This window comes from Bombina bombina, chromosome 9 (genome assembly GCF_027579735.1).
Source record: "Bombina bombina isolate aBomBom1 chromosome 9, aBomBom1.pri, whole genome shotgun sequence".
In the NCBI taxonomy this organism is placed as follows: Eukaryota; Metazoa; Chordata; class Amphibia; order Anura; family Bombinatoridae; genus Bombina; species Bombina bombina.
Genome location: NC_069507.1, coordinates 19,381,580 through 19,405,336, shown reverse-complemented (window position 1 = coordinate 19,405,336; position 23,757 = coordinate 19,381,580). Strand labels below are relative to the sequence as shown.

Here is a 23,757-nt window from a genome sequence, read left to right as displayed (position 1 = left end):
CCTGTAACACACACAAAGCACTGAGTTTTCTCTCTTAACTACCTGTAACACACACAGAGCAGTGAGTTGTCTCTCTTAACTACCTGTAACACACACAGACCTGTGAGTTGTCTCTCTTAACTACCTGTAACACACACAGAGCAGTGAGTTTTCTCTCTTAACTACCTGTAACACACACAGAGCAGTGAGTTGTCTCTCTTAACTACCTGTAACCCACACAGAGCAGTGAGTTGTCTCTCTTAACTGCCTGTAACCCACACAGAGCAGTGAGTTGTCTCTCTTAACTACCTGTAACACACACACAGAGCAGTGAGTTGTCTCTCTTAACTACCTGTAACACACACAGAGCAGTGAGTTGTCTCTCTTAACTACCTGTAACACACACAGAGCAGTGAGTTGTCTCTCTTAACTACCTGTAACACACACAGAGCAGGGAGTTGTTTCTCTTAACTACCTGTAACACACACAGAGCAGTGAGGTTTCTCTTTTAACTACATGTAACACACACAGAGCAGTGAGTTGTCTCTCTTAACTACCTGTAACACACACAGACCAGTGAGTTGTCTCTCTTAACTACCTGTAACACACACAGAGCAGTGAGTTGTCTCTTTTAACTACATGTAACACACACAGAGCAGTGAGTTGTCTCTCTTAACTACATGTAACACACACAGAGCAGTGAGTTGTCTCTCTTAACTACATGTAACACACACAGAGCAGTGAGTTGTCTCTTTTAGCTACCTGTAACACACACAGAGCAGTGAGTTTTCTCTCTTAACTACCTGTAACACACACAAAGCACTGAGTTTTCTCTCTTAACTACCTGTAACACACACAGAGCAGTGAGTTGTCTCTCTTAACTACCTGTAACACACAGGGAGAAGTGAGTTGTCTCTCTTAACTACCTGTAACACACACAGAGCAGTGACTTGTCTCTCTGAACTACATGTAACACACACAGAGCAGTGAGTTGTCTCTCTTAACTACATGTAACACACACAGAGCAGTGAGTTTTCTCTCTTAACTACCTGTAACACACACAGAGCAGTGAGTTGTCTCTCTTAACTACCTGTAACACACACAGAGCAGTGAGTTGTCTCTCTTAACTACATGTAACACACACAGAGCAGTGAGTTTTCTCTCTTAACTACCTGTAACACACACAGAGCAGTGAGTTTTCTCTCTTAACTGCATGTAACACACACAGAGCAGTGAGTTGTCTCTTTTAACTACCTGTAACACACACAGAGCAGTGAGTTTTCTTTCTTAACTACCTGTAACACACACAGAGCAGTGAGTTGTCTCTCTTAACTACCTGTAACACACACAGAGCAGTGAGTTGTCTCTCTTAACTGCCTGTAACACACACAGAGCAGTGAGTTGTCTCTCTTAACTACCTGTAACACACAGGAAGAAGTGAGTTGTCTCTCTTAACTACCTGTAACACACGCAGAGCAGTGAGTTGTCTCTCTTAACTACCTGTAACACACACAGAGCAGTGAGTTTTTTCTTGATTGCCAGTAACACACACAGAGCAATGAGTTGTCTCTCTTAACTACATGTAACACACACAGAGCAGTGAGTTGTCTCTCTTAACTACATGTAACACACACAGAGCAGTTAATTGTCTCTCTTAACTACATGTAACACACACAGAGCACTGAGTTTTCTCTCTTGGCTGCCAGTAACATACACAGAGCAGTGAGTTTTCTATCTTGGCTGCCAGTGACACCCCCCCATGGTTTTGACTACCAAGAACAGAACAGTGATTTTATCCATGGTTGCTACTTAAAACTACCTGAAAGAAGTAACATTGTGAATGTGGAACAATACAATGCATAATAACTGCTATTAGAACTGTAAGTGCCATTTTTGTATAGATTTTACTGGACAGCTGGTAGAACTACTGGACTGTCCAGTTCATTAAAGGATGCCTGGCATTTATATGTACTAGTGTCGGTCTGGGGTGCCACATTGCCAGGCAGATGTTGGCACTTGTGTGGACCAAGACAAAGGCATTGCCAGCTAAATCGATCGTCATGGGAATATTTATATCTTTCATTCTGAAGGTGTAAATGTTTGTTTAGATTAATAGTATTTGCTACAATATTTTTACAAAGATTACAGCGCACCGCAGTTACTGTTCCAAGATCTAATAATGACTCACTTAAATGTGTTTGGTGCAGGGTGTTATTTGCATTTATAATTCAGTAACTAAAACTTGTCATTTCGCACTACATTTTAATGTTCACAAAAAAATATGAGTAGTAAAAACATACGGAAGGACCAAAAAGGCTATGTATTTTCATTTTTTCTGAATTGTTGTGTCGACATATTTTTTTTAAATGCTTTTCCTTTCATTTTAAAAGCCATTCAATTCAGAACAACCGCTCTTATTTATTAAATCGTGTCAAACAATATCGGACATACTGCGCGCCCCTGTAGAAGTATATTATGTGAGGTATTTAGTGCATTCACGATATCTGACATGCCGATGTTAGCGCCCCTAGACTATCGCTCGAGCCATAACCAGTAACTCTGGACTTGTAATACAATAGCAAACATAGAAGCACTATTGATTACGCACAAGCAATGTTAACACACTATAGTGCTAATATTTCTGCTCCAATTGTAATCTTAGGGCGAGATTACATATGCGGCGCAGGCTTCAGCGCAACTGCTGAAACCTGTGTTGCCCATAAGTTCACCATCGCACATCAGGTGAATCACATGTACAGCGCCGTCAGATGATAAACTGACATAAGTCGGATAAACTGGCAATGTTCAGAAATGTGCGGAAATACACATTTCTGGAGTCTCCAGTGACTTACAGCAGTTTAAGATCTGCAGGCGCATAAGTTCTTCCCATAAAAGTCTAACCCGCCTCCCAAAAATAAACCCAACACATCAAACCCCTATATCCGCCATCCCGTCACTGGCCATCCCCCAACATCACAATTAATAATAAATGCAATTAACCGCTAAATTGCCACCCCCCACAACGCAATATACCTAATAAATGTATTAACCCCCATTCCGCCATCCCCCCCACATTGCAAAGTATCTAATTACACTATTAACCCCTAATCCGCCAACCCCCACGGCGCAATATACCTAATTATCCTATTAACCTCTAAGCCGCCATCCTCCCACAACACAAAGAACTAATCTAATCACTAAGCCCCCTAAACTACCACCCCCAAATTAACCCCAATTACATAAAATAAAAAAGACTATTTTACAAATTAATAAAACATTACAAAATTTAAAAAATCCTAATTTACAATTATTTTTTTTTTCTAACATTACATAAAAAAAAAACCTAAGATTAAATTAAAATAGAAAAATCTAATATTACAAAAAATAAGAAAGGCTAAAATTACAGAAAAAATAAACGAAATTATCCAAAATAAAAATATTGAAACCTAATCTAATACCCCTATAAAAATAAAAAGCCCCCCAGAATAAAAACACCCCCTAATCTAACACTAAACTACCAATAGCCCTTAAAAGGGCCTTTTGTTTGGCATTGCCCTAAAGCAATCAGCTTTTCTACCTAAATAAAGTACAAGCTACCCCCTAAAAGTAAAGCCTCACCCAACCCCCCAAAATAAAAAACCTAACACTAAAAAAACCTAAGCTACCCATTGCCACTAAAGGGGCATTTGTATGGGCATTGCACTTAATATGGCATTCAGCTCTTTTGCTGCCCTTTAAAATAAAAAAGTCCTAATCTAAAAAACAAAACAAAAAAAAAAAACCTAAGTCTAACTCCGAAATAGGTACTCACTATTCCTGAAGTCCGGCGGTGAAGGTCTTCTTTCAGGCGGCAACATCTTCATCCAGCGCAGGGACATCTTCTATCTTCATCCGGAGCGAAGGCGGCACGGAGCGGAGGTGGCTGCAGAGCATGACCGGCCACCGCACACTGAAGATTGAATGCAAGGTACCAGTTTTATATTTGGGGTACCTTGCATTCGTATTGACTTACATTTTCAAATCAGCCAATAGGATAAAAGCTACTGGAATCCTATTGGCTGTTCAAATCAGTGGGGGATGGCGGTTGACAGGTAGATATTGCACATGGGTTAGGTGTTTAAGACTTCCAGGGAGTTACGGTGCATACATATTAAGCGTAAGGCTTGCTGCGCCTGCGTATGTGTGGTGAGATGAATATGGAGTAAGGTTTCTCCATTTTCACCGCGTAAGTCCTTGCACTGAATATGTGATACCGATTTGTGACACCGGTTCTATGTTAGTTTATGGGAGTAAAAACTGCGGGTGACGGGTGAAATATATACGCGCCACATTTATGTGCGGCAGCGAATATGTGATCGCTCACTTCAACTAAAAAACTGTCCGCATATGTAATCTTGCCCTTAGGGGCCGATTTACCAACGTCTTGCGAACATGATACACTGTAGTGTGAACTGCTTGTGCAATGCCGCCCCCTGCATATTTGCACACAATCGGCCACTAGGGCCCTTTAGTGTTTCTATCTTCCAGCACTTTAGGGATATAACATTACACTGTGCTATAATATAGAGGGAACACTACACTATGTTATAATATAAAGGGAACACTACACTATGTTATAATATAGAGGGAACACTACACTGTGCTATAATATAGAGCAGTGGTTCTCAACCTAAGTGACCTCAAGGCCCGGTAAGTTTTAACTGGACCTGTCTAGGGCCCGGTAAGCATCGGGAGTGGGTATATATATATATATATATATCTTTATATATACTGTATATATATATCTATAGTAGCTATATATATATATATATATATATATATATATATATATAAATCTATATATATATATCTATATATATATAAATCTATATATATATATATATATATATATAGATAGATACAAAATATATAAATATATATATATATATATATATATATATATATATAGATACAAAATATATAAATATATATATATATATATATATATATATATAAATAAAATATCCCACACATACACATTGGTGCCAATGGGATATATATATACAAACAGTACACATACACATTGGTGTCAGTGGGTTATATATATATATATATATATTTATATATATATATATATATATATATATATACATACATACATACACACAGTGTACACATACACATTGGTGTCCAGTGGCCGCCCTAAATATACATATTAGTGTCAGTCACCATAATTATTTGTCATTGGTGACAGTGGACTTCCTTACCTGTGAGCCGATCCGCTCTGCACGCCACTCGCCGCTACTCACAGTGCGCCGCTACCCGTTCACACTGTGCATACAGACATGCGCAGTGGCGCATACAAACATGCGCAGTGGCACTCTAACAGGCCCATCTGAAATTTTGGACATGTGTAAAGACGGGCCTGTCCGAGCGTGTGTCTGGAGGCTATGTCGGGTCGTGGCCCACCAGCAGGGCCGTTGCGGCCCGGTAGTGGGCCACGGCCCGGCTGTTGAGAAACACTGATATAGAGGGAACAATATACTGTGTTATAATATAGAGGTAACACTACACTGCTATAATATAGAGGTAACACTACACTGTGCTATAATATAGAGGTAACACTACACTGTGCTATAATATAGAGGTGACACTACACTATGCTATAATATAGAGGGAACACTACACTGTGCTATAATATAGAGGTAACATTACACTGTGCTATAATATAGAGGTAACATTACACTGTGCTATAATATAGAGGTAACATTACACTGTGCTATAATATAGAGGTAACATTACACTGTGCTATAATATAGAGGTAACACTACACTGCTATAATATTTAGTATTTAGCGTTTAGTAGACAAGATCGTGTGATCACTGCACTACAAACGCACAGCACAGAGTATTTATTATGTGATCGAGCTTTTCTTTCATTTATGATTTGAGGACAATGCTACGTTTTTCAGTAAATTTACAACATACAATATCTGAACAATAATCATTGCTTTTTATAGTAAATGATTTCATCTGGATTTATTTGTTGCGTTTAAACTAAAAACATTACATGAGAAGTGTGTGGTGTGACGTCAGGAATCTGTTATCTGAAAGTCTCTCATTCTGTAAGGAAGCAAAGCAAATTGCAGACAACAAGGCTTTTAGCTTTCCTATCACGTCCGCTCACAACAAGGAGCTAGAAGGTCGCCAGTAAACGTATTTGTCTGTGCACTTGATATCAGGTTTGTGTTCATATCACTGTTTAAGGCTCCCGCATGAAGGATCACTTGGGATTTAAAACTTTACAATAACTTTTCAAAACTGAAATTGCTACAATAGGATAAAGTATAGAACCATAATCTCACTCTGCGACTGTTCCTTACCACATGGGTACTCTCTCTGTAGCACACGCAGAGCAGCCAGCATGTAAAGTAAAATCCTGGGACACTTTGCAGCAGAGCAGTTAAAGGGACAGTATACACTCCTTTTCATATAACTGCATGTAATAGACACTACTATACAGAATATGTACAGAAACTGATTATAAATATACAGTATACACTAATTGTCATATAACTGCATGTAATAGACACTACTATACAGAATATGTACAGATACTGATATAAATATACAGTATACACTAATTACATATAACTGCATGTAACAGACACTACTATACAGAATATGTACAGATACTGATATAAATATACAGTATACACTAATTGTCATATAACTGCATGTAATAGACACTACTATACAGAATATGTACCGATACTGATATAAATATACAGTATACACTAATTGTCATATAACCGCATGTAATAGACACTACTATACAGAATATGTACAGATACTGATATAAATATACAATATACACTAATTACATATAACTGCATGTAATAGACACTACTATACAGAATATGTACAGATACTGATATAAATATACAGTATACACTAATTGTCATATAACTGCATGTAATAGACACTACTATACAGAATATGTACAGATACTGATATAAATATACAGTATACACAAATTGTCTTATAACTGCATGTACTAGACACTACTATACAGAATATGTACAGATACTGATATAAATATACAATATACACTAATTGTCATATAACTGCATGTAACAGACACTACTATACAGAATATGTACATATACTGATATAAATATACAGTATGCACTAATTGTCATATAACTGCATGTAATAGACACTACTATACAGAATATGTACAGATACTGATATAAATATACAGTATACACTAATTGTCATATAACTGCATGTAATATACACTACTATACAGAATATGTACAGATACTGATATAAATATACAGTATACACTAATTGTCATATAACTGCATGTAATACACACTACTATACAGAATATGTACAGATACGGATATAAATATACAGTATACACTAATTGTCATATAACTGCATGTAATAGACACTACTATACAGAATATGTACAGATACTGATATAAATATACAGTATACACTAATTGTCATATAACTGCATGTAATAGACACTACTATACAGAATATGTACAGATACTGATATAAATATACAGTATACACTAATTGTCATATAACTGCATGTAACAGACACTACTATACAGAATATGTACAGATACTGATATAAATATACAGTATACACTAATTGTCATATAACTGTATGTAATAGACACTACTATACAGAATATGTACAGATACTGATATAAATATACAGTATACACAAATTGTCATATAACTGCATGTACTAGACACTACTATACAGAATATGTACAGATACTGATATAAATATACAGTATACACAAATTGTCATATAACTGCATGTAATAGACACTACTATACAGAATATGTACAGATACTGATATAAATATACAGTATACACAAATTGTCATATAACTGCATGTACTAGACACTACTATACAGAATATGTACAGATACTGATATAAATATACAATATACACTAATTGTCATATAACTGCATGTAACAGACACTACTATACAGAATATGTACATATACTGATATAAATATACAGTATGCACTAATTGTCATATAACTGCATGTAATAGACACTACTATACAGAATATGTACAGATACTGATATAAATATACAGTATACACTAATTGTCATATAACTGCATGTAATATACACTACTATACAGAATATGTACAGATACTGATATAAATATACAGTATACACTAATTGTCATATAACTGCATGTAATACACACTACTATACAGAATATGTACAGATACGGATATAAATATACAGTATACACTAATTGTCATATAACTGCATGTAATAGACACTACTATACAGAATATGTACAGATACTGATATAAATATACAGTATACACTAATTGTCATATAACTGCATGTAATAGACACTACTATACAGAATATGTACAGATACTGATATAAATATACAGTATACACTAATTGTCATATAACTGCATGTAACAGACACTACTATACAGAATATGTACAGATACTGATATAAATATACAGTATACACTAATTGTCATATAACTGTATGTAATAGACACTACTATACAGAATATGTACAGATACTGATATAAATATACAGTATACACAAATTGTCATATAACTGCATGTACTAGACACTACTATACAGAATATGTACAGATACTGATATAAATATACAGTATACACAAATTGTCATATAACTGCATGTACTAGACACTACTATACAGAATATGTACAGATACTGATATAAATATACAGTATACACTAATTACATATAACTGCATGTAACAGACACTACTATACAGAATATGTACAGATACTGATATAATATACAGTATACACTAATTGTCATATAACTGCATGTAATAGACACTACTATACAGAATATGTACAGATACTGATATAAATATACAGTATACACTAATTGTCATATAACTGCATGTAATAGACACTACTATACAGAATATGTACAGATACTGATATAAATATACAGTATACACTAATTGTCATATAACTGCATGTAATAGACACTACTATACATAATATGTACAGATACTGATATAAATATACAGTATACACTAATTGTCATATAACTGCATGTAATAGACACTACTATACAGAATATGTACAAATACTGATATAAATATACAGTATACACTAATTGTCATATAACTGCATGTAATAGACACTACTATACAGAATATGTACAGACACTGATATAAATATACAGTATACACTAATTGTCATATAACTGCATGTAATAGACACTACTATACAGAATATGTACAGATACTGATATAAATATACAGTATACACTAATTGTCATATAACTGCATGTAATAGACACTACTATAAAGAATATGTAGAGATACTGATATAAATATACAGTATACACTAATTGTCATATAACTGTATGTAATAGACACTACTATACAGAATATGTACAGATACTGATATAAATATACAGTATATACCAATTGTCATATAACTGCATGTAATAGACACTACTATACAGAATATGTACAGATACTGATATAAATATACAGTATACACTAATTGTCATATAACTGCATGTAATAGACACTACTATACAGAATATGTACAGATACTGATATAAATATACAGTATACACTAATTGTCATATAACTGCATGTAATAGACACTACTATACAGAATATGTACAGATACTGATATAAATATACAGTATACACTAATTGTCATATAACTGCATGTAATATACACTACTATACAGAATATGTACAGATACTGATATAAATATACAGTATACACTAATTGTCATATAACTGCATGTAATACACACTACTATACAGAATATGTACAGATACGGATATAAATATACAGTATACACTAATTGTCATATAACTGCATGTAATACACACTACTATACAGAATATGTACAGATACGGATATAAATATACAGTATACACTAATTGTCATATAACTGCATGTAATAGACACTACTATACAGAATATGTACAGATACTGATATAAATATACAGTATACACTAATTGTCATATAACTGCATGTAATAGACACTACTATACAGAATATGTACAGATACTGATATAAATATACAGTATACACTAATTGTCATATAACTGCATGTAATAGACACTACTATACAGAATATGTACAGATACTGATATAAATATACAGTATACACTAATTGTCATATAACTGCATGTAATAGACACTACTATACAGAATATGTACAGATACTGATATAAATATACAGTATACACTAATTGTCATATAACTGCATGTAATAGACACTACTATACAGAATATGTACAGATACTGATATAAATATACAGTATACACTAATTGTCATATAACTGCATGTAATAGACACTACTATACAGAATATGTAGAGATACTGATATAAATATACAGTATACACTAATTGTCATATAACTGCATGTAATAGACACTACTATACAGAATATGTACAGATACTGATATAAATATACAGTATATACCAATTGTCATATAACTGCATGTAATAGACACTACTATACAGAATATGTACAGATACTGATATAAATATACAGTATACACTAATTGTCATATAACTGCATGTAATAGACACTACTATACAGAATATGTACAGATACTGATATAAATATACAGTATACACTAATTGTCATATAACTGCATGTAATAGACACTACTATACAGAATATGTACAGATACTGATATAAATATACAGTATACACTAATTACATATAACTGCATGTAATAGACACTACTATACAGAATATGTACAGATACTGATATAAATATACAGTATGCACTAATTGTCATATAACTGCATGTAATAGACACTACTATACAGAATATGTACAGATACTGATATAAATATACAGTATACACTAATTGTCATATAACTGCATGTAATAGACACTACTATACAGAATATGTACAGATACTGATATAAATATACAGTATGCACTAATTGTCATATAACTGAATGTAATAGACACTACTATACATAATATGTACAGATACTGATATAAATATACAGTATACACTAATTGTCATATAACTGCATGTAATAGACACTACTATACAGAATATGTACAGATACTGATATAAATATACAGTATACACTAATTGTCATATAACTGCATGTAATAGACACTACTATACAGAATATGTACAGATGCTGATATAAAGATACAGTATACACTAATTGTCATATAACTGCATGTAATAGACACTACTATACAGATTATGTACAGATACTGATATAAATATACACTATATACTAATTGTCATATAACTGCATGTAATAGACACTACTATAAAGAATATGTACAGATACTGATATAAATATACAGTATACACTAATTGTCATATAACTGCATGTAATAGACACTACTATACAGAATATGTACAGATATTGATATAAATATACAGTATACACTAATTACATATAACTGCATGTAATAGACATTACTATACAGAATATGTACAGATACTGATATAAATATACAGTATATACTAATTGTCATACAACTGCATGTAATAGACACTACTATACAGAATATGTACAGATACTGATATAAATATACAGTATACACTAATTGTCATATAACTGTATGTAATAGACACTACTATACAGAATATGTACAGATATTGATATAAATATACATTATACACTAATTGTCATATAACAGCATGTAATAGACACTACTATACAGAATATAAACAGATACTGATATAAATATACAGTATACACTAATTGTCATATAACTGCATGTAATAGACACTACTATACAGAATATGTACAGATACTGATATAAATATACAGTATACACTAATTGCCATATAACTGCATGTGATAGACACTACTATACAGAATATGTACAGATACTGATATAAATATACATTATACACTAATTACATATAACTGCATGTAACAGACACTACTATACAGAATATGTACAGATACTGATATAAATATACAGTATACACTAATTTTCATATAACTGCATGTAATAGACACTACTATACAGAATATGTACAGATACTGATATAAATATACAGTATACACTAATTGTCATATAACTGCATGTAATAGACACTACTATACAGAATATGTACAGATACTGATATAAATATACAGTATACACTAATTACATATAACTGCATGTAATAGACACTACTATACAGAATATGTACAGATACTGATATAAATATACAGTATACACTAATTACATATAACTGCATGTAATAGACACTACTATACAGAATATGTACAGATTCTGATATAAATATACAGTATACACTAATTACATATATCTGCATGTAATAGACACTACTATACAGAATATGTACAGATACTGATATAAATATACAGTATACACTAACTGTCATATAACTGCATGTAATAGACACTACTATACAGAATATGTACAGATACTGATATAAATATACAGTATAAACTAATTACATATAATTGCATGTAATAGACACTACTATAGAGAATATGTACAGATACTGATATAAATATACAGAATACACTAATTGTCATATAACTGCATGTAATAGACACTACTATACAGAATATGTACAGCTACTGATATAAATATACAGTATACACTAATTACATATTACTGCATGTAATAGACACTACTATACAGAATATGTACAGATACTGATATAAATATACAGTATACACTAATTGTCATATAACTGCATGTAACAGACACTACTATACAGAATATGTACAGCTACTGATATAAATATACAGTATACACTAATTACATATAACTGCATGTAATAGACACTACTATACAGAATATGTACAGATACTGATATAAATATACAGTATACACTAATTGTCATATAACTGCATGTAATAGACACTACTATACAGAATATGTACAGCTACTGATATAAATATACAGTATACACTAATTACATATTACTGCATGTAATAGACACTACTATACAGAATATGTACAGATACTACTGATATAAATATACAGTATACACTAATTGTCATATAACTGCATGTAACAGACACTACTATACAGAATATGTACAGATACTGATATAAATATACAGTATACACTAATTATATATAACTGCATGTAATAGACACTACTATAAAGAAGAATATGCACAGATACTGATCTAAAGATCCTGTATAAAACTGTTTAAAAACTTACTTAAAAGCTCCTAGATTAGCACTGTTGATGAGGTTAGCCTGGAACACCCAGTGAAAGGGGCTTGGAAACCAGGAAGAGCAGACATCACCCCCCTCGTCTCCAGATGAAAAGACAGATTACACAAACAGGAGCCAGTAGGAGTCTGTATACATCAGTATACATCTGACACTTTGGGGCTTGTTTAGTCTGAAAATCAGCACAATGTTATTAAAAAATAAGCAAAACTATAGATGGTTACAAAAACACTCCCAGAGAAGCGTTGGCTAGCGCTGGTATTACAAGTGGAAAGTACAGTTTTTGGCGCTCGCACAAAACCCAACGCGCACAAAAGTGAACCAGAGGATAAAGCATTTGCAACATCACAGTAACCCCATTGAAATCAATGGAGCAGCAAAGTTAAAAGAACCCTAACACCTACACTCACACATTAACCCCCATTGCAGTAAGCTCCATAATCTATTAACCTCTAAACTGTCACATCCCCCTATTCTTTTAACCCCGCTATACACTTTTAACTCCTAAACCACCACACCCCATCCTAAAATACCCCGCTACACTATTAACCCCTAAACCACCACACCCCATCCCAAAATACCCCACTACACTATTAAGCCCTAAACCACCACACCCCATCCCAAAATACCCCACTACACTATTAAGCCCTAAACCACCACACCCCGATTGCAAAATACCCGCTACACTATTAACCCTAATATCTATTATCTAATCTATCTCTATCTATTTTTCTATCAATCATCTATCTAGCATTCATATATCTATCTATTATCTATCTAATCTATCTATCTAGTATCTATCTCTCTATATATTTATCATCTCTCTATATATCATCTATCATCTCTCTATGTATCTTCTATCTATCATCTCTCTATATATCATCTATCTATCATCTCTCTATATATCATATATCTATCTATCATCTCTCTATATATCATCTATCTATCTATCTATCATCTCTCTGTAGATCATATATATATCTATCTATCTATCTATCATCTCTCTATATATCATCTATCTATCTATCATCTCTCTATATATCATCTATCTATCTATCTATCTATCTATCTATCTATCTATCTATCATCTCTCTATATATATCATCTATCTATCTATCATCTATCTATATATCATCTATCTATCTATCTATCATCTCTCTATATATCATCTATCTATCTATCTATCTATCATCTCTCTATATATCATCTATCTATCTATCTATCTATCTATCTATCTATCTATCTATCATCTCTCTATATATCATCTATCTATCATCTCTCTATATATCATATATCTATCTATCATCTCTCTATATATCATCTATCTATCATCTCGCTATATATCATCTATCTATCAATCATCTTTCTATATATCATCTATCTATCATCTTTCTATATATCATCTATCTATCATCTTTCTATATATCATCTATCTATCATCTCTCTATATATCATATATCTATCTATCATCTCTCTATATATCATATAGCTATCTATCATCTCTCTATATATCATCTATCTATCATCTCTCTATCATCTCTCTATATATCATCTATCTATCATCTCTCTATCATCTCTCTATATATCATCTATCTATCAATCATCTTTCTATATATCATCTATCTATCATCTTTCTATATATCATCTATCTATCATCTTTCTATATATCATCTATCATCTCTCTATATATCATATATCTATCATCTCTCTAAATATCATATATCTATCTATCATCTCTCTATATATCATCTATCTATCATCTCTCTATCATCTCTCTATATATCATCTATCTATCAATCATCTTTCTATATATCTATCTATCTATCTATCATCTTTCTATATATCATCTATCTATCATCTTTCTATATATCATCTATCTATCATCTCTCTATATATCATCTATCTATCATCTATCTATCTATCATCTCTCTATGTATCTTCTATCTATCACCTCTCTATATATCATCTATCTATCATCTCTCTATATATCATCTATCTATCTATCTATCTATCTATCATCTCTCTATATATCATCTATCTATCATCTCTCTATATATCATATATTTATCTATCTATCATCTCTCTATATATCATCTATCTATCTATCTATCTATCTATCTATCTATCTATCTATCTATCTATCTATCTATCTATCTATCTATCATCTCTCTATATATCATCTACCTATCTATCATCTCTCTATATATCATATATCTATCTATCTATCTATCTATCTATCTATCATCTCTTTATATATCATCTATCTATCTATCTATCTATCTATCATCTCTCTATATATCATGTATCTATCATCTCTCTATATATCATCTATCTATCTATCATCTCTCTATATATCATCTATCTATCATCTCTCTATATATCATCTATCTATCTATCATCTCTCTATATATCATCTATTATTTGTCTGTCTATATTTCTAACTCATGTAATTACTGCTCTTTTATGTGTATGATCAGTATATTTTTTGCTTTTAGATTTCCGTAGATGTTAGGACAAATATGGACAGACTTGATTGACTTTTTGATTATTATCTGTGTATCTATACTAAGTAAATCCTTCACAATATACATATCACAGACACTCAGCTACTAAAATAAAATGAGGTAACAGGATTTTTTCTTCTGTGTATAAGTTGTGTAGTCTGGTGACACAATATAATGACCCTGCAATGGGTGTCAGTGTATGCAGCTAATTGTCACATATCACACAGGCTACCTCACTAGTGTGAATGAGACAATACAATTAGATATGGGCACCTAGCAATGTTCTTGTGGTTTGTTAAATCAGTCACAATATTAAAAGAGCTTACATTTCACCTGATTAGCCATATGAGATTCTAGCAATACCAGCTCTCTGCAATTACTGCCTGAGTATCTGATGATTGTTGGTGCTCATCAGCATGTGAGGGTGTCTGATTAATGTTGGACACAAAGGGATAATCATCAGCCACCTGGGGTAACCAGCAAATCAACACGGAAATCTATGTATTGTTGTTGGTTATAAAGCAAAAGGAAAACCATAGTCTTTCCCTTCTTTTAAAGATGCATTTCTGTTCACCAATGGAACTGTGGGAGTTGTCTCTGACAGCCAGTAAACATTGCAGGATCCAAGCAACATTTTCAGGAGGTTGCTATGTACACTCATTTGTTACTGTAGCACCCCCAAACCTTGAAAATAACAGCTGTTTACATATTTGCAAGTTGTTGCCTTATTTGCAGGCTCAGTGCTCTACATAGAGTGATGATAGAGGTCAGGGAAGAAGGGGTTAACAAAATATACATGTAGCAGTAGGTTGTAGCAGATGATTCTGTACCCCTTCCACCCTTCATATTGGCTTTGTGGTTAACTTTTCTCCAACATTGGTGTGTCCGGTCCACAGCGTCATCCTTACTTGTGGGAATATTCTCTTCCCCAACAGGAAATGTCAAAGAGAGCACAGCAAAAGCTGCCCATATAGCCCCCCTCTGGCTCCGCCCCCCAGTCATTCTCTTTGCCGCTCTGAACAAGTAGCATCTCCACGGAGATGGTGAAGAGTATGTGGTGTTAGTTGTAGTTTTTCATTCTTCTATCAAGAGTTTGTTATTTTAAAATAGTGCCGGTTTGTACTATTTACTCTAAAACAGAAAACAGAAAAGGATGAAGAGTTCTGTTTAAAAGAGGAGTATGATTTTAGCAGCAGTAACTAAAATCAATTGCTGTTCCCACGCAGGAACCCAGAGAACTTCAGTTGGGGGGAACAGTTTGCAGACTTTTCTGCTCAAGGTATGACTAGTCCATTTTCTAACAAGACTTAGTAATGCTAGAAAACTGTCATTTTCCCTCTTGGGGATCGGTAAGCCATTTTCTTAGACTCATAACAGAATGAAGGCTTATTAATGGGCTATATACTGGTTGACACTATTGTGGGCTTAATCGATTGATTTATTCGATATTTATATGTTGTTTGAAGTGTTTTGAAACTTGAAAATACTTTGGTAACGTTTTTAAGCGCCAGGCAGTCGTTTAGACACCTTTTCCAGTCAGGAAGGGCCTTTCACTTTAGTAGGCAGAGCCTCATTTTCGCGTCTTAATTGCGCAGTTTCTTTTGGATGCAGTGCATGCAGCTTCATGTGAGAGGGTCCGGTGGCCATTAAAAAGGTTTCTGGAAGGCTTATTTCTGTGGCGAATAACCCCCAAGGACAGGTGAAGCCGCAGCAAACGCTGTGGCTGGGACTGTAGTGGGTTTAAAATTGTTACTTTGATAAAATGGCTCCCAGAATCTTCACAAAGGTGCTAGGGTCCCTTCTAGCGGTTCTAAGACTGAGGGGCATTGCAGTGGCACCTTACCTAGACAACATTCTAATCCAAGCGTCGTCCCTTTCCAGATCAAGGGCTCATACAGACATTGTATTAGCTTTTCTCAGGTCTCACGGGTGGAAGGTGAATGTGGAAAAGAGTTCCCTGTCCCCGTCTACAAGAGTTCCCTTTCTGGGAACAATAATAGATTCTGTAGAAATGAAGATTTTCCTGACAGAGGTCAGAAAATTAAAGGCTTGTCAAGTTCTTCAATCTATTCCTCAGCCTTCCATAGCTCAGTGCATGGAAGTAATAGGTCTAATGGTTGCAGCAATGGACGTGGTTCCTTTTGCTCGAATTCATCTAAGACCATTGCAACTGTGCATGCTCAGACAGTGGAATGGGGATTATGCAGACTTGTCTCCCCAGATTCAAGTAGACCAGTTAACCAGAGACTCACTCCGTTGGTGGTTGACTCAGGATCACCTGTCTCAGAGAATGAGCTCCGCAGACCAGAGTGGGTCATTGTCACGACCGACGCCAGTCTGTTAGGCTGGGGCGCGGTCTGGGACTCCCTGAAAGCTCAGGGTCTCTGGTCTCGGGAAGAGTCTCTTCTCCCGATAAACATCCTGGAACTGAGAGCGATATTCAATGCGCTCCGGGCTTGGCCTCAACTAGCGAAGGCCGGATTCATAAGATTCCAGTCGGACAACATGACGACTGTAGCTTACATCAACCATCAGGGAGGAACAAAGAGTTCCTTGGCGATGAGAGAGGTATCCAAGATCATCAAATGGGCGGAGGATCACTCCTGCCATCTATCTGCAATTCACATCCCAGGAGTAGACAACTGGGAGGCGGATTATTTGAGTCGTCAGACTTTCCATCTGGGGGAGTGGGAACTCCACCCGGAGGTCTTTGCCCAGTTAACTCAAATATGGGGCATTCCAGACATGGATCTGATGGCGTCCCGTCAGAAATTCAAGGTTCCTTGCTACGGGTCCAGATCCAGGGATCCCAAGGCGACTCTAGTGGATGCATTAGTGGCGCCTTGGCCGTTCAACCTAGCTTATGTGTTTCCACCGTTTCCTCTCCTTCCCAGGCTTGTAGCCAGGATCAAACAGGAGAAGGCCTCAGTGATTCTGATAGCTCCTGCGTGGCCACGCAGGACTTGGTATGCAGACCTGGTGAATATGTCATCGGCTCCACCATGGAAGCTACCTTTGAGACAGGATCTTCTAGTACAAGGTCCATTCGAACATCCAAATCTAGTTTCTCTGCAGCTGACTGCTTGGAAATTGAACGCTTGATTTTATCCAAGCGTGGGTTTTCAAATTCAGTGATAGATACTCTGGTCCAAGCCAGAAAACCTGTGACTAGAAAGATTTACCATAAAATATGGAAAAAATATATCTGTTGGTGTGAATCCAAGGGATTCTCCTGTAGTAAAATTAAGATTCCTAAGATTATTTCCTTTCTCCAAGAGGGTTTGGATAAAGGGTTGTCAGCGAGTTCTCTAAAAGAACAGATTTCTGCTTTATCTGTTTTGTTACACAAACACTTGGCAGCTGTGCCAGATGTACAAGCTTTTGTACAGGCTTTGGTCAGAATCAAGCCTGTTTACAGACCCATGACTCCTCCTTGGAGTCTAAATTTAGTTCTTTCAGTTCTTCAAGGGGTTCTGTTTGAACCTTTACATTCCATAGATATTAAGTTACTATCTTGGAAAGTTCTGTTGTTGGTTGATATTTCTTCTGCTAGAAGAGTTTCTGAATTGTCTGCTTTGCAGTGTGATCCACCCTATCTGGTGTTCCATGCAGATAAGGTCGTTTTGCGTACCAAGCCTGGTTTTCTTCCAAAAGTAGTTTCCAACAAGAATATTAACCAGGAAATAGTTGTTCCTTCTCTGTGTCCGAATCCAGTTTCAAAGAAGGAACGTTTGTTACACAATTTAGATGTGGTCCGTGCTTTAAAGTTTTATTTAGACGCAACAAAGGATTTTAGACAAACTTCATCTTTGTTTGTCATTTATTCTGGTAAGAGGAGAGGACAAAAAGCTACTGCTACCTCTCTTTCTTTCTGGCTGAAAAGCATCATCAGATTGGCTTATGAGACTGCCGAACGGCAGCCTCCTGAATGAATCACAGCTCACTCTACTAGGGCTGTGGCTTCCACATGGGCCTTCAAGAACGAGGCTTCTGTTGATCAGATATGTAAGGCAGCGACTTGGTCTTCTCTGCACACTTTTGCCAAATTTTACAAATTCGATACTTATGCTTCTTCGGACGCTATTTTTGGGAGAAAGGTTTTGCAAGCTGTGGTGCCTTCCGTTTAGGTAACCTGATTTGCTCCCTCCCTTCATTCGTGTCCTAAAGCTTTGGTATTGGTTCCCACAAGTAAGGATGACACCGTGGACCGGACACACCAATGTTGGAGAAAACAGAATTTATGCTTACCTGATAAATTTCTTTCTCCAACGGTGTGTCCGGTCCACGGCCCGCCCTGGTTTTTAATCAGGTTTGAACAATTTCTTTCTCTATACACTACAGTCACCACGGCACCCTATAGTTTCTCCTTTTTCTCCTAACCGTCGGTCAAATGACTGGGGGGCGGAGCCAGAGGGGGGGCTATATGGGCAGCTTTTGCTGTGCTCTCTTTTCCATTTCCTGTTGGGGAAGAGAATATTCCCACAAGTAAGGATGACGCCGTGGACCGGACACACCGTTGGAGAAAGAAATTTATCAGGTAAGCATAAATTCGGTTTTTGCCCTCCCCAAGTGCAAATATCTAGAATTACCTAGAACCACCCTGTAGGGACCTCTATATTTAACTCTTTAAGAAGCAGTTACACATGAGGGCAGAATGGCAAAAAAATAAACAAGTTACCATCTTCAATGAAATAGAGAAGCGTCTTTGTGATAATGCATTGTTTGATAATCTCTAGTATTGTTTGATAATCTCTAGCGATGTAGGATAATCTCTGGCATTGTTGGACCATCTCTGGCGTTGTTGGACAATCTCTGGCGTTGTTAGACAATCTCTGGCATTGCTGGACAATCTCTGGCATTGTTGGACAATCTCTGGCGTTGTTGGACAATCTCTGACGTTGTTTGGCAATCTCTGGCGTTGTTGGACAATCTATGATATTTTTGGACAATCTATGGCATTGTTGGACAGTTGGAAGCTGCAGTGTAAAACACAAACGCATGTATTTCCTGTTAATAGAATTAGCTAATTAGTGACAAGGAGATCTGCTTAAAGATACAGTTCTCTATAGCTATGTAAGCAGTTTGAGAGGGAAAACACATCAGTAAAACAAAATTAGAAGAGCATGTCATGTGGATAATGGATTTAAAAGGAATTTCCAAAGGACTTCTTTTGCTAAACTGATGTACGTACTTAGTATCTTCTTCCAGTGGAAGTAACAGATGCATCTGATCTCTGGGACTAATAAAACATGTGCTTTAGAATGGAACAGATTATATCAACCATTCTTATCAGTCACAAAAAAACACTGTTTAGTCTCAAACCGAGGAGCCTTACCGGCAAAGAATAGCAAATCTTAAATTCTGAAAGTCATCATTTTAGTATTAATACTTTTATATAGGGAAATATCCTGGCATATGTGTTTTTTCAATAAACATGTTGTGAACGTCAGTAGTTATTATTCATGAATACAAATTATTTTGTTTTGTTCATTAATTTAGCTGCTGTGATGTTAGTCATTTTTTTAACCTAGATATGTTTTTTTGCTGCTGGATTCTTATTTTCTTTGTTTTTTGAGCAGATGTTGCCGTTGAGAAGCTCAGGGCGTTGCCAGCCTTGCGCACTGTGAACCTTCGAGGAAATCCTCTGAATAAAGACGGTCTGGACCTCACCAATATTACATTTGAGCTCATTGTGTGAACATGATATGGGTCAGTCGGTGCTACAGTCACATCACTTGATCTTCGATTACAATCAACTGGAAATGCTGTTCTTTGATTTAGGTTTATTATGGATCAGTAGTTTTGCTATGATTGATTATGATGGTGATTTAAATTAATGACTTTATTTGTAGAATAAAAATAAATAAATTGTTTGAATGTTTGATTGATATTTAATTTGTTTTAACCACTTGTCTCCAGCAGAGGGCATGTTGCGACCCTCTGTGGTAGCCGAGGGGTTAAAATTATCAATGAAATTTCAATGTAAAAAAATACATTAAAGAAATGCACTGGATCTTCTTTCTGAATCATTGCTTTAATAAAAATCTTACCTTATTGCTGTTACTCTCACAAGAGCTGCTGGTGCAACGCCGCCCCCTGCAGACTCACGGCCAATGGGCCGCCAGCAGGGGGGTGTCAATCAACCCGATCGTACTCGATCGGGTTGATTTGCGGCGATGTGTGTCCGCCTGCTCAGAGCAGGCGGACAGGTTATGGAGCAGCGGTCTTTGTGACCGCTGCTTCATAACTGCTGTTTCTGGCGAGTCTGCAGGCTCGCCAGAAACACGGGGCGTCAAGCTCCATTCGGAGCTTGATACATATGCCCCAATATTTGGTATGAAAAATATTTATCAATGTCTACTGCATTACAAAAGGTCTGCACACATAACACATGCTTTATAAGCATCTAAAATGCTGTTTTACAGGTTTTGCAAATCAAGAGCAATCCAGGGATTCACTTTTGAAATCCTCCTTTATCATGTGTATGGCAGAAGCTGGCTGTAGTTAAATCACCTACATAATAAATAGCTGAGACCTATCAATAACGCCTGCTGCACCAATATAAGTAACTGCTATTAAAGGGACATTCCAGTCAAAATGTAAATGCACATAGATGAATTACATCTTTGAATACAAACATGTTTGTAATATACATGTATTAGTCATAAAGCCCGTGCACATGGGCCATTTTTTGTAGTACAGCGGTCCCACCCCTTGCTCTCTTCCCCCTCTCTTTTGCTCTCTCTCCTCCTCTCTTTTGCGTTCTCTCTCTCTCCCCTCTCTTTTGTGCTCTCTCTATCCCCTCTCTTTTGCTTTCTCTCCCCCCTCTCTTTTGCTCTCTCTCCCCCTTTCTTTTGCTCTCTCTCTCTCCCCCCTCTCTTTTGCTCTCCCCCCTCTCTTTTGCTCTCTCCCCCTCTCTTTTGCTCTCTCCCCCCTCTCTTTTGCTCTCTCTCCCCCTCTTTTTCTTTCTCTCTCCCACCTATTTTGCTTTATCTCCCCCTCTCTTTTGCTCTCTCTCCCCCCTCTCTTTTGTTCTCTCCCCCCACCTCCCTTTTGTTTTCCCCTCTCTCCTTTGCTCTCTCCCCCTCTCCTTTGCTCTCTCTCCCCCCTCTCCTTTGCTCTCTCTCCCCCCTCTCTTTTGTTCTCTCTCCCCCCCTCTCTTTTGTTCTCCCCTCTCTCCTTTGCTCTCTCCCCCTCAACTTTGCTCTCTCCCCCTCTCCTTTGCTCTCCCTCCCTCCTCTCCTTTGCTCTCTTCCCCCTCTCCTTTGCTCTCTCTCCCCCCTCTCCTTTGCTCTCTCTCCCTCCTCTCCTTTGCTCTCTCTCCCCCATCTCCTTTGCTCTCTCTCCCCCCTCTCATTTGCTCTCTCTCCCCTCTTTTGCTCTCCCTCCACTCTCTCCTTTGCTTTCTCCCCCTCTCCTTTGCTCTCTCTCCCCCCTCTCCTTTGCTCTCTCTCCCCCTCTCTTTTGCTCTCTTTCTCTCTCCCCTCTCTCTTTTGCTCTCTCTCCCCCTCTCTTTGCTCTCTCTCCCCCTCTCTTTGCTCTCTCTCCCCCTCTCATTTGCTCTCTCCCCTTTCTTTTTCTTTCTCTCCCCTCTCTTTTTCTTTCTCTCCCCTCTCTTTAACTCTCTCTCCCCCTCTCTTTCTCTATCCCCTCTCTCTTTAGCACTCTCTCACCCTCTCTTTTGCTCTCTCTCCCCTCCTCTTTAACTCTCTCTCCCCCCTCTCTTTAGCTCTCTCTCCCCTTCTCTTTAGCTCTCTCTCCCCCCTCTTTTGCTCTCTCTCCCCTCTCTTTTGCTCTTCTTCCCCTCTCTTTAGCTCTCTCTCCCCTCTCTTTAGCTCTCTCTCCCCTCTCTTGCTCTCTCTCCCCTCTTTTGCTTTCTCTCCCCCTCTTTAACTCTCTCTCTCCCCTCTCTTTAACTCTTTCTCTCCCCTCTCTTTAACTCTCTCTCCCCCCCTCTCTTTAACTCTCTCTCCCCCCTCTCTTTAACTCTCTCTCCCCCCTCTCTTTTGCTCTCTTTCTCTCTCCCCTCTCTCTTTAGCTCTCTCTCCCCCTATCTTTAGCTCTCTCTCCCCCTCTA

The 23,757-nt window shown here is 36.3% G+C and overlaps 1 protein-coding gene across 1 annotated transcript in view; it reads left to right on the top strand.

The window, feature by feature from the left end:
• The window catches only part of LRRC20 (leucine rich repeat containing 20), a 1,047,913-nt gene extending 1,026,220 nt beyond the window's left edge, over positions 1–21,693 (top strand). The window contains exon 5 of the mRNA XM_053691936.1: positions 21,260–21,693. Coding sequence (XP_053547911.1) covers positions 21,260–21,378 — 119 coding nt within the window. The 3' untranslated portion in view covers positions 21,379–21,693. The remainder of the gene's footprint in view (positions 1–21,259) is intronic.
• The last annotated feature ends 2,064 nt before the right edge of the window (positions 21,694–23,757 follow it).